The sequence below is a fragment of the Ptychodera flava genome, chromosome 12, assembly GCF_041260155.1.
Source record: "Ptychodera flava strain L36383 chromosome 12, AS_Pfla_20210202, whole genome shotgun sequence".
In the NCBI taxonomy this organism is placed as follows: domain Eukaryota; kingdom Metazoa; phylum Hemichordata; class Enteropneusta; family Ptychoderidae; genus Ptychodera; species Ptychodera flava.
Window position 1 is genome coordinate 38,828,172 of NC_091939.1, and position 12,583 is coordinate 38,840,754.

Consider the following 12,583-nt stretch of genomic DNA (forward strand, 5'->3'; position numbering starts at 1 on the left):
CAAAAAGACATCGGGCAACAGACAGTATGGACACAGTTTGAGAGGTCAACCCGCATTTGAAGTCCAGCGATACACGTCGGACGTTAACTACACGCTAAACCTCCTTCATTGTGCACGGGGCGTCGATTACTTTAATATTCTCGATGGCCCTTCGAACGGCCTTGAAATGATCCACTTTTTTGAGGAGGCGCTGGAAGTCGTTGACGAACAAGATGATCAGATTTTATCTCCGGGCGACACAGTTGTCATGGATAATTGCGGATTCCACCATGGTCGGATCGCAGAGCCATACCTACGGGAACTGTTGGGCGAGCGTGAAGTTACTTTAGTGTTTCAGCCTCCGTACAGCCCCGAGTTTAACACTTGTGAAATGTGCTTTCGATTTGTCAAAGGGTATCTCCGTAAACATGATGTCTTTGCAGTTCAGTTTACTGAAACTGCTATAATTGAAGCCGTTTCCGACATAACCCCGCTGATGTCACGCAATTTTTTTAGGCTGTGTGGATTCCCGTTTCATTGATTTACAAGTTGAAGTTCACGTGGTCGTTGTTGTCGCGTGTACTCGTGTAGACGGGAATGCCTAAATAAGAAATTGATCGATTAGTTTTCGTTCTGAGTAGTCGATATTTGAAGTAACATTGATTTTGTTGATTACTTCGATAAAATTTAGTTCGATTTATATTTAGATAGCGTGTAAGTTAGAAAGCGTTCTCCTTTATTTTCCCTTGACTTGCGGGCTTCCAACTACTGCAACTGTAGCTGCAGTACAGTAGCTCGAGGTTTTGCCTGGGTATTTGGGTCGGACGGCAAAACCAGGTTTTGCCGTCCGACCCAAATACCCAGGCAAAACCTCGAGCTACTGTACTGCAGCTACTGCAACTAGTGATTTCTAATAATCTATAAAGTGCGCGAAGGCTATCGGATGATGCCGAACAGAAAATTCTCGCTCCAGGGTCTATGGATATCAGAATGAAATATATATATGTATTTTTGTCAGGTTGGTGTGCGAAATTTGTCTGTCGGGGCGAAGTTAACAGACATAGTTGTTTACTTTTCTCTGAACATGTAGGGCTTCCACCTCATGTTTACGTTTCTGTGTAAAGTTGAATGAAGTCAGGTGGATAAATCTGAATAGCAATCATTTGCCATGGATATAAGAATGACCACATATTTTGTATGGTAATTCGGTCATTACGCCATTTAGTTTCAATTAAATAAATGTCAGATGTGAAAGTTCCATATGTTGAATGATCTGTTTTGTTGAATCTGCATTCATGCACACATGGTTGCCACAAATACACAAAGCTCTTTATGTGTCAGTAACACTTTATTGTTGTAAACAAACTGAAAAGAAATGAAAACTGAAGCAAAATAGAATGGAATAGGGGATGCGTTACCCCAAACCCACGGAAAATAAACAAATAAAACAATCTAAGAAAACAAGACATTTGTTTGCACTTCAAAATTTTTGAACAAATTTTCTAACGGGTCTCAGCAAACAAAAAGAGGAAAAAAATAATTCCTGACCTATGTTGTCTATTTTTCGTCGCATGTAGCAGAAAAGACAGTTTTTGTATGCCTAAATATCACAAGGGAGTAATGATGAATTAATGTCGGATTTTAGCTGTGTCTTTTACTATCTCAACTCTTTGCACATGAATCTGTGGTCATGGAATGTGAGGAACTGACAGGTAAAGTCTGAATATGATTTTTGTCAAGTAACACACAATAATCTACGTCAACAATTTGAAGCAGCTCTAGTATATCGTGCAGAGTTTTTTGCCATTCCTGAAAGTAATGTCAACAACAATGTATATGTAAATCACATCATTGCAATCACACCTACAACTGCACCCAAAGCTGATGACAATAGTTATAATCCTAATTCTACTTTTCAAAATAAACCGAAAATATAATAAACTTTGGTATACACAATGCTAATTTTTGTTCTGATGTAAGAACGGTTTAATATAGATAAATAATAATAAATAACCAACAAACTTTAACACTTTGCATAAAACAAAAACAAAAAAAAACCGTGATGTCGGTTTGGAACAATCAGTTAACAACAGTATGTCTTCAATCACACTTGGTACTTTGGGTTAACATAGTTACAGTGTTTGTCTGAAATCGCAATATAGCACTAAAAATGCAGAAAGATAAGTATAGTTGACAATTTTGCTTGTTATCATGTCAGCATCAGAATAGTGAAAAATCATTAGAATTTCAATAATCAAAAATCTTAAACTGTGATTATCAGTGTCAATTGTCATTGAAATAATTTAAGGCAGTAACATGCTGACTCATGTCTTCATCCTGACAAAATTCAGACAAATCACAACAACATATGAGGCTTCATCATATACAACTCGATTCATAGTCTGTTATTGTTCAAAGAGTTTCTGAAGTTTCCGTTCCCGAAAAAAAATCTACGAGGACGTTTCAGTTTCAGTAGGTGTACCTTTTGATGTCTGTAACAGTAAAGCGGCCTCAAACAGGGCTTCCATATTTGAGGTGTTCGGTGTAGTTGCGTCCTGGGGTACGAAGGGCACTGAAGCTGCGGGCTGGGTTGTATTAATGACACAGACGGAATTGTTTTCATCTCGCATCGCCTGTTGACGATCTGCCGTACCCATAGAAACATCTGCTACCGAATTTTTAAAAGTAGGCTTACTGGAACTTTGATCCACGACGGAAATGTTCCTATGACATGACGCGAGTTGAATGTCGCTTTCGACAGCGGGTTGACACAAGTCTGACATTTCGTGAGATCTGTTGGGAAAGCCCATTTGACTGTCCGTGCGAAATCCAGCATGATATGGCGACAAGTTCAGGTCAAAGTATGGATATTGTCGGCTATGAGGGGTAGGCATCGACTGTGGCATGCGTTGTGTCAAAACCGGATTACGTAAACCAAGATGCTGCAAATGTTCTTGACCAACTTGAATAAGTGGCGGTGGGTAGACAGATGGAACGGGAGGCTGGTATCCGTAATGAAAAAATGGCGGTGGATAAGCAGGGTAATCACGGTAATCTCTGCGTGGATATTTACGAAAACTTCTTGCTCTTGGTGCACCGACTTCTTCGTCTTCACTTGATGTCTGCGAAGAGTCGAAATTTTCGCGACAGGGACGAGTGCGAACACTGGCATGGCACTTGCCTCGTCGATTTTTTCTATCGGCTTCAGTGTTTTTTTCCGCCGACGCGTCGCATTCAACAGAGTCAGTATTCGGTGATTCTCGCACCCTTCTCACGGGAGATGCTAGGAAAAGGAACAAAGTAACACAAATTAAAGCTAATTGATCACAACTTCTGAACTTGAAGTAGACACTAAATTACGAAACATTCAATGGCCGGAACATGAGCGGAATCGCAGCATACGGGTCCCTGCCATGCCGTACCCGAAGATAAAACAGAATTATCATGGCTTGTTTTGCGAATGCTGACACAAATTTAATATATCATGATATTGAAAGACTAATAATTCTGAATAAATATTAAATACGAATACTTACTATTTATCAGAATATCATAAATTTTTGTACAGCTTTCCTGTGGGTCCTTGCGTCTCTCACGATCCCCCGCTTCCGCAATGGCACGCTCAAATTCTTGACGGTCATCTTGAGGGCTGCACAGTATCGGGATGTTTTTTGCCTGGTTGTTGTATACTTTCCGTAAAATACTTATGTCGTGCAGGAGTGCAGTCTTTCCAGTTGTTGTACGCCTGTTGTATTTTTCAGGGAAAGCGGCAAATAGTCGTGGCGTGATAGCGGATGTAAACACGCTTGCAGATCGACTTTGGAATTCGTGCAGTTGCTTGAGCTCAGTTTCTTTCGCCGATATCTGTTTAGCTAGTTGGCTCTCTCTTTCTTTAAGCTGTTTTAGTCGGGCCATGTAATCGTGACGATGCTTGTCCTGCCTTCCGCAGAAAATATAACCTCGGCAAGGTTCACCAAGTAGGCAACCTTCACTGTTCTTATTGCCGGTTGATTTGTGTCCACGGCGGTGGCAAATGTTGCACGTACTTCGTAGGTTGTTCCCCACAGGTTTAGCCTCGGCAACTGGTCTATCCATTTCTTGTTTCTGCGCAACTACTGCCACTTTTTCGCTTTTCAATGCCTCTAGCTCTTCACAGATATCTTCTTCTTTCTTTTCCTTCCATTTTTTAGTTTTCTCCACGTTTTCAAATTGCAGCTGTCTTGCACGCAAACTTCGCCTGCTCCCTCGGCGTGTACTTCAGTACCTGAGGTATTTTTACCATCGTCTTGATCTCTGTCCCGATTTTCGCTGGTATTGGCGTTGCCGTGCTTACCTGCCAGTGAATATGCTGGCGAGCAGCCTTCACTAACAACAAGTTTTACTCGTACGTAATCAGCATTTTTTATCGGTACAGCACACCGGTAAATGTCTTGAAGGTCGTAATCATTGTCACTCACGGTAATCACAGTTCCTTCGTCGTTGGTATATTGTAACTGAAAAGTGGTATTCTGCAGCGATGGTATATTTTCACCGATGAAGGCGATCAATTCGCTGTAGCATTTCAGTTGTTTTTCTGCGTACACCTGACGCGTTCTACCACGGTATGAAATTTGGAACTGGTACATTGTAGCAGCTATTACGGTGAAAGGCGAAAGTTTTTCAACTCAACTTTTACGCCACAAATTCTGACGACCGCTTAGTGGATTTCTCGTTTGGAAGAAACCATAATGCAGGAGGTTTGGGGAGCTAACGAAACGCGTATAGCATTTCAATCTTACAATACTTTGCTCTTATAAAAATGAAAAAGAAACGGTATTTGTAGAAAAGAAATACTTTATTAGCAGTGTTGTATTTTATGTAAAATTTTGTGTTATTCTTACCACTTCGAAGTTATCACCGTGAGCAGCCACCCCTGAAAGAAATGATTTGTACCAGGAGATGTGTTTACATTTCACAACTGTTGACACAGGAAATGATCGGGCTGATAACAGCAAGAGAGACACTTCACATCTGACCAAATGTTTCGCTAATTAATGAGCTAATTGTGTGTGTGGCACATGATATCGCTGGGTATATTGCAAATTGGCTGTCCGGGGCGCAGTCACGACGCCTGCAACTTGTCTTTTCACACAATCCCTGCACATTTGTATTAGTCATTTTCACATGTGTTGACAAGCCATCTGAAATTAAGTAGGACATTAGAAGCCATTGGTCCTGGTACATGTAGTTTGAACCGTGATTCATTCAGATGGTCTTTACGTTAGAATTCACTGGAGAGATATTATTTCACTATGATGTCTCCTGAAACATGTCTTAGTTGTCTAAAATCATGCAATGATTTTTCCATATTTAGGTTTATGCAAAAATATTGCTATATTCACACAGATCTAGGTCATCTGATGATCATATGAGTTGCAACTCAATGTGAATTTAAGCCATACATTGGTGCAGGACTGACAAGTTCTGATAATTTTAGGTCACACATGTTTTGGTGCTAACAATATGATGTCAGTTTTGATATAAATGGTTTTGCACCAGAGACAGATCAATGCACTCACTGACAGCTCGGTCAATATGAACTCATCATTCAAGTCATAGGAACATCAAGTATCTGTTATTGCATAGAGTAGATGTCAGTTTCTTTTCAACATGACTCATCACAAGTCAGTGACCAGTAATGTGTCATTCCCTGATACAACATTCTGTCCAAAGCATTGCAAGTCAACATTCTTGATCATAGAATTTCTATGAAATTTAAGAAACACAAATAGCTGTTGATTATTTTAATGTTCCGTTTTCTTCCTGCTTGAATTTATGAAAATTTTACAAATGTGTACACTTGACCAATTTGTGTCCTTATACCCAAAAGGTGCACATACAGTCAAATAGGACAGTAGAAGTTGACCTACTGAAAGTTTGGATGGGTTCACACTGTCAATGTTAAATACAAGATATCTTGATAATTAAAGGAGGAAAAACGTATGAAATTACACATAACACATTTGTATCACATTTGTATCCCTTTTGATTTCAACTTGAAGTTGGCTTTTGCTATGTTTGTGGTGTTGAATTATCATCATAACAAGTCATGATATTGCAAATATTCACTTCCAATGACAAATTGATACACATAAGGTAAATACATGGATTTTGTACTTTGTTTCTGAAAATTAGATGTTTCACAAAGACTAGTTGTTAGACTACCCATAATGCCCTGCACATACATACATTACAATAAGATTGCTTCTGCTGTATTTAAATGTCGTAATATGGTACATACTAGTGAGACATCAGCTGGCTTTATTTACAGACTGGTCTTCGGACAGGCAGCAAGCTTTGGCTTTGTACATTATTTTAGCTTAGGTTACTAAATTCAGTGTATGATGTCATATTGAGCTGCTACACATTTCTATGTACCTGTCCTCACCAGGCAAAACTACAATCATGCCATTTGAATTTTTGAATTACTGCTGTCCGTGGTCTATTCTCAACCAGTGAAAATTTTGTCATCATGATTTTTCTGATGAAAATACAAATTCCAAAATAGGATACTGGTATTTTATTTTCAAATTTGTTGGCATATCCAATTTGTTATAATAAAATAGTGTTGTTTTTCTATACTCTAGAAAGTATTGCTTTGTAGTGATGCCCTTAACATATAAATGTTTACTTTGAGTAATGCTAATCATGGGCAAGATAAAATGTACCGGTTTAAATTATGAAAATGAATTTATCTCTGACAACTTACATGTACATCCTTACAAGTGGCATGAAAAATTAAATCATGTTAACTTGATATTTGATATCTTACTTCTTCAAATCAAAGATTGCCAGATTTAAATGAACAAAAACAAAATAACGTTCAAGTCCTAAATTCAATCATTAAGCAATTAAAACAATGAAAGAAAGCTTTCAAGAGAATTTTTTTGTTATATCTGTGATTAGTCCTGTACTAAGGTATTTGCTGTAAATTACTTTCCTGGCTTTTGGAATTGACATTTGTCTATCCATACAGCTGCTAGAGGAGTGTCAGAAGGTAAAGGCAAATGTGGCGGTATACCGATTACATGAAACAAAACAGAGAGGGACAATAATCTCAAATAGTCCATGTTTGGATGCAACACCTGTCTTCCTGGGTGGTCCTCCACAATCACATAACTTCCACCTGACTGAAGACATTTTGAAAACTTTTATTCAATGATTCAAAGCCACTTTGTTATTGCAATAATTGTAAAACCTGCATGTATATATAATGGCAGTGAAGTTTGTTACTTGTATCTTAAATCAAAGCTTCCCGCAATTGGCAGTGGTTAAATGGTACATGACTGTTATGTAGGACTTTTGCTTTAAGTTTTCTCACAGTTTGTGTCCATGTCTAAACAAAACCTATACATAGAACGCTATCAATAATATCAATAATATATTTTGAAAGCCATTATTCCTTTTGTTATGACTCAAAGAATCACAATGTTTGTTGTGCAGAGTTGCTAAAGTAGCTTTACATGTAGCTTGCTCATGTGTGAACCTCATATGTATAGTGTACCCTCAAAGGACTACTGAACTGCTTCTTTCAAATATTAAGAAATTTCTCAGCATTGTTTTTTGTACTTTCAAAATATTGAGAGTCAGATTGGCAGTTATCTATTTTATAAGACAATTTCATGTATTCATACATGGAATGTTGTAGTATCACAGAGCATGCTAATAGTGTGTACTATTTACACTACTCTATGTGTCTAAGTTTGTAGAAGTAAAGAAACAATTGCCTGGTGAACATTGTGCAAAACTAGAAAACTATTCCAGATAACATGTTAATAATTTTTTTATAACTACATGGACTAAAGTTCTGTAACATTCCTTTTGTCAAAATTGTTGTTTTATGTTGTACTTGTACTTCTGCACAACACTTTTAATAGCTGCAAGCTACCATATCTTGGAATTTTTGGTGTTCATTGCAACCATCAGGTTTTTAATTTAGCCAAAAAAAGATAATTGAAAAGTTTAACTTAGTGGCATCATTAAATAGCAATTGACAGACTTACCTAAAATCTCTGAAAAAGGACTCTAACTATTATTTCGGTTTTTTTTCAGTTGTTCTCACAGTGTGTATGTACGTGTCTGTGTGTACACAGACACACACACACACACAATTTGTTTTTGCTCCCGTCACAACTCATACAAATTTGAATCTACTGTATTGTTTCAAGTATCTATTTCATTTATATATGTAGAGGCATTGATATAGTAACCCAGTGTTGTTTTAGTGTAGCAAAAGGTACGTGTAAGCCTAATTTTATAACAATATTTGGTTGTCTGTGTACATGTGCTGTACAATTTTGGGATGGAACAATATGGCCCATGTTGCAGATATGTTCTCCAAATGCATTTATAAAAAAATACATACAATACACTTACTTTTTGTATGCATACATGTACATATTGCAGAGATCAGCAAAACAAGTGATTTGATGCTGAATATTGTTGTCAAGGTTTTCCATAGACTGATGGTTTAGCAGATGTTGTCCATTGTAGCAGTAAAAACAATTTTGAATGGGAATGGTATGAATATTGGCCCATAGCCCACCAGACAGGGTTGTTAGATCAATTTGATCTCTGGACAACAGACAGGTTATTTTAGCTAGAACAGTGGGATTTACCTTGATGCCATCCCTTTACAATCAGACAAGGTTACCAGACCAATAGGATTTTACCTTGATACTAACCCTAGACCACTCAACATAGATTTGCTTACAGTCATGTGACACATACTTGTTATGAAGCCATTGTTCCTGTGTTGTATAGAATCAGATTCTCCAATGTACTTTTATGTCATGGTATCTTTGGATTATATTTGCCTTTGATGTATGTGTATGCTATTCTGTGTTTACCAGTATTGATTTTTGTCACAGTTTCATTGCAAAGGAAAGTCTACATAGTTGTGGTAATATGATTAGAAATGTTCCATCGTAATCTGTGACAGTCTATGTCAACATTATCCAAGCGGTGTCTGGCAAGGAGATGTGACTACAATGGCGTTATATCCAGTCTGCATCCGTGTACTCTATGCAAAGATTTGAATTCAAATGTCATTGGTCCCTTGCTTTGAATTTGATTGCAATTTTGTACTCCATTCTAATATTTATCACAATGGTAATTTTACATTGCTTTGTCAATACTTGACTGCATCCACTGAAACTAACAAAGAATCAAATTTTAACCTAATGAAATAATAATATCACCAACATTCTCAGCAAATTGAGGATATAAAACAAATCATAATTTTGTGATTTCATATTTCTAATGTGCTTTGCAAGAAACAGCTGGTATTCATTTGACATTAAAATTGTATCTGCTGATTGATATCAAGTATGTCTGTCCATGTATAGACTAGTGTAACATACAGATTCCTGCACCAATAATATGGCCCAGTGTCCCTAACAATTGGTATATCTGTCCATGCATAGTGTAATGTACAGATTCCTGCACCAATAATATGGCCCAGTGTCCCTAACAATTGGTCTGTCTGTCTATGCATAGTGTAATGTACAGATTCCTGCACCAATAATATGGCCCAGTGTCCCTAACAATTGGTATGTCTGTCTATGCATAGTGTAATGTACAGATTCCTGCACCAATAATATAGCTCAGTGTCCCTAACAATTGTTATGTCTGTCCATGCATAGACTAGTGTAACGTACAGTATCCCTAAGAGTCTTCACATGATGTACACCTCTGTGTTACAGATATTCACTACAAGTATTTCAATGATTTGAATAAAAATTATGTCGTAAAGTTTTTGTGCCAAGTGTAATGGAGGTGTTTTGTCGTCATGCCACACTGATAGGTTTGGCCGCGTGATGTTTCAGTTGTTTGCATTTTTGATAATGACATAGTCAGATTTCATCAGGCAGAGCCTAAGCAATGTGTAGATTGCAAATGCCATGCAAATAAGTTTTTCTATAATAAAAATAAAAAGTTATAATATCTCCAGCAAATTACTCCTTGATAAATGTAAAATTTCAGTAACCAACTGAGATTTAGTCAGCTACCATTCCATGTCTTGTGGTGTATAATCACAAGCTAGTCACTGGTAGTTTGCACTTGTTGTAACCACAAAGTGATACTCCTAAAATGCTGTATGCAAGGCTAATAAATCACAACTCAGCTGATTATTACTAATATGTTTACAGTTGCCTCAGTAATTGTATAAAAACATTGCCTGGAGAGACAGAGTTGACCTTTGACCTGTGGTGCCTGGATCCAGGGTTTAATGCCATTATCTTCCAGATCAAAGTGATTGTCTGTGCTCAAAGTAGATTCTTGAAAACTGCAAGAGTTTATGGTATTACCAACAGTCTATGACATTTTAGATTTATTTCTATAGTAAAATTTTAGGTTAAGTGAAATCTTGCTATAAATGTATATTTGCATTAAAAAAATAAAAGGCCTGATAATTGAAATTCAATTCTTGCTTTGTATAGAGGATAGAAAATGGAATCTCACAGCACACCCTTAACACAATGTAACGAATGCAATGAAATGAATTTTCATCAAAGTTAGCAGTTTTGATGTATGTAATTGCATATGGTGTTTTGTTTATTGACATCAGTTTGTGTACTTTCACATTGCAGTGTGGGGTCAGAGGTCACTCAGTTTTGTGGGTATTCTCAGTCATGCCATGGCTTCATTTCAAATTACTCTGTAGAAAACTACCCTGATTTGATTTCAGATCTGAGTTCATGAAAGAAAATAAGATGAGAAATTTTAAAGTCATTGCAGTACTTGTGCAGATTTTTACATTTTTAAGGATGAGCATCTTTAGACAAATGATGACTTTGCTATCACAGTTTTTCAGAATGATATATTGCACTGCAAAATCCAGACAAGGAGAAGTAAAAAGCAAACTGGCCAAAATGATTGTGCGGTTTTCATCTATCACAAAAATGAATTTCTCTGAAAAGACTACGTTAATTTCAGTGGACTTTGGCCAGTGCAGTACTTTTCATATGCAGATTACAACAATCATTCACATTATGTCATTTTCATTTCTAGAACAAGTTACTGGAACTATTTTGTAAACAGTTATCCTTCAAGAGTAGATGCCAACACAATGGAGAAGCATCCCCAGATCTCGACAATCTCCAACGATATCCAAGCCTGGCTAAGTGGCTCACAGTGGTTGACATCAACCAAAACACAGCTCAGGTAAATACTGAATACAAACATCCAATCGCTGTTATTCATTCTTTCATGGTTATTGAGTTTGCAAAATATATTTCACATACGGCAAAAATCTTGAGTACTTTTTCCCCTGGTAAAAATCTACTTTAACCATTATACTGTCAAGTTCATGCGTCACGATCAAGTCAAGTTGTTTGAAAACAGTGAGGCATAACAGGTCCCATATTAAAATCTTGAATATTTAAAAGTTCCTGAAAATCTAGTTACTGTAAACATGATTTTTGCCGACCAAACCTGCTATAACATACCATGCCAAGTAGGAGAAAATGTGTAAAGATTTGGCTCACTACTGCTTTTTACTGACTCGGCAGATGGGGATGTGATATTGTATAATAGTGTATCTTTCTATACCCGTTCAGTGACTCACTTATGCATATGCTGGCATCATTGAGTACATATTATAATACTCGGTATTGAATGCATCAATACCATGTATGCATGTTGGCTGTGTGCTCGGATTAAGTTACCCATATGCCTGTATACCTCTTGAAACTAGGAGTCTGAGAGAGAGTAATATGTCAAGCTGCTGTACTGGAAAAAGAGTTGTATATCAGATGTTTTCATATCATTCTTCAGACTACAGACATTGTGAATGTATGTATTTGCATGTACAACTGTATAACCTTTGGAATAAAAAATACATTTGTAATGTCAGTGTTTCATATTCAATGTGTTTTTGTTCTAAAGGGCGTTTGCAGTAGGGTTGGCAAGTTGGAAAGTCTATTGGAATTTTCTGACTCAGATATCATAAGATTACTGAGCCACCATGGGGGTGAAGAAAAAGAAGCTACAAGACTCATATTAGCACTAAAGGCTCTCAAAAGATTTCTGTTAGGTGAGTGAACTGTGATATTGTCCAGCCTAGCCAAGTCAGATGTTTGCTAAACTTTGTCAATCAACCTATGACAATATCAGGTATACACCAGTCAAACACTGCATCAGGCTGAGAGTTTTCCCTTACAATGACAAGTATCATGCATTCTGAGTTTTCAATGTAGGATTACTATGGGCAAATATTAGTTTTCATGTATTTCCCCAAACAGTCACTCTACCTTTTTTTGACTTAAAAATCAAAAAGTAAACCAACAAGCAAACCTGTGGTTCAGAATCAAGAGAGATCAACTGTGAAAGATCAACAAATCCTTGCAGCAAAATTACGGTGAATGTAAATATTCAGTTGTACCCAATAAGAAGTGTAGGGTACAGTGATGAAGCAATTCCAGATTTATTAGTGCCCACGGACACCGTCCGGGGGGACTTATAGGTTTGGTCATGTCCGTGCGTGTGTGCGTGCGTCCGTGCGTGCGTGCGTGCGTGCGTCCGTCCGTCTGTTCACGCAGATATCTCAGAGATGCCTGAAGCG

The 12,583-nt window shown here is 37.4% G+C and overlaps 2 protein-coding genes across 4 annotated transcripts in view; one reads left to right on the plus strand and one right to left on the minus strand.

The window, feature by feature from the left end:
* Positions 1-12,583, plus strand: part of LOC139145831 (kinase suppressor of Ras 2-like) — a 38,588-nt gene that overhangs the window by 3,125 nt on the left and 22,880 nt on the right. For all 3 annotated transcript variants that reach the window (XR_011555031.1, XM_070717241.1, XM_070717243.1), the window contains exons 2-3: positions 11,032-11,184; positions 11,908-12,055. Coding sequence is in view for 2 of the 3 variants with exons in the window: in XM_070717241.1 (XP_070573342.1) it covers positions 11,032-11,184; positions 11,908-12,055 (301 nt within the window). In the remaining variant the exon portion in view is untranslated. The remainder of the gene's footprint in view (positions 1-11,031; positions 11,185-11,907; positions 12,056-12,583) is intronic.
* On the minus strand, positions 1,316-4,687 carry LOC139145832 (uncharacterized). The gene is made up of 2 exons (XM_070717244.1): positions 3,516-4,687; positions 1,316-3,262 (listed from the first exon to the last, which is right to left on the minus strand). Exons 1-2 carry the CDS (start codon positions 4,072-4,074, stop codon positions 2,430-2,432), a joined length of 1,392 nt encoding a protein of 463 aa, XP_070573345.1. The 5' UTR covers positions 4,075-4,687; the 3' UTR covers positions 1,316-2,429.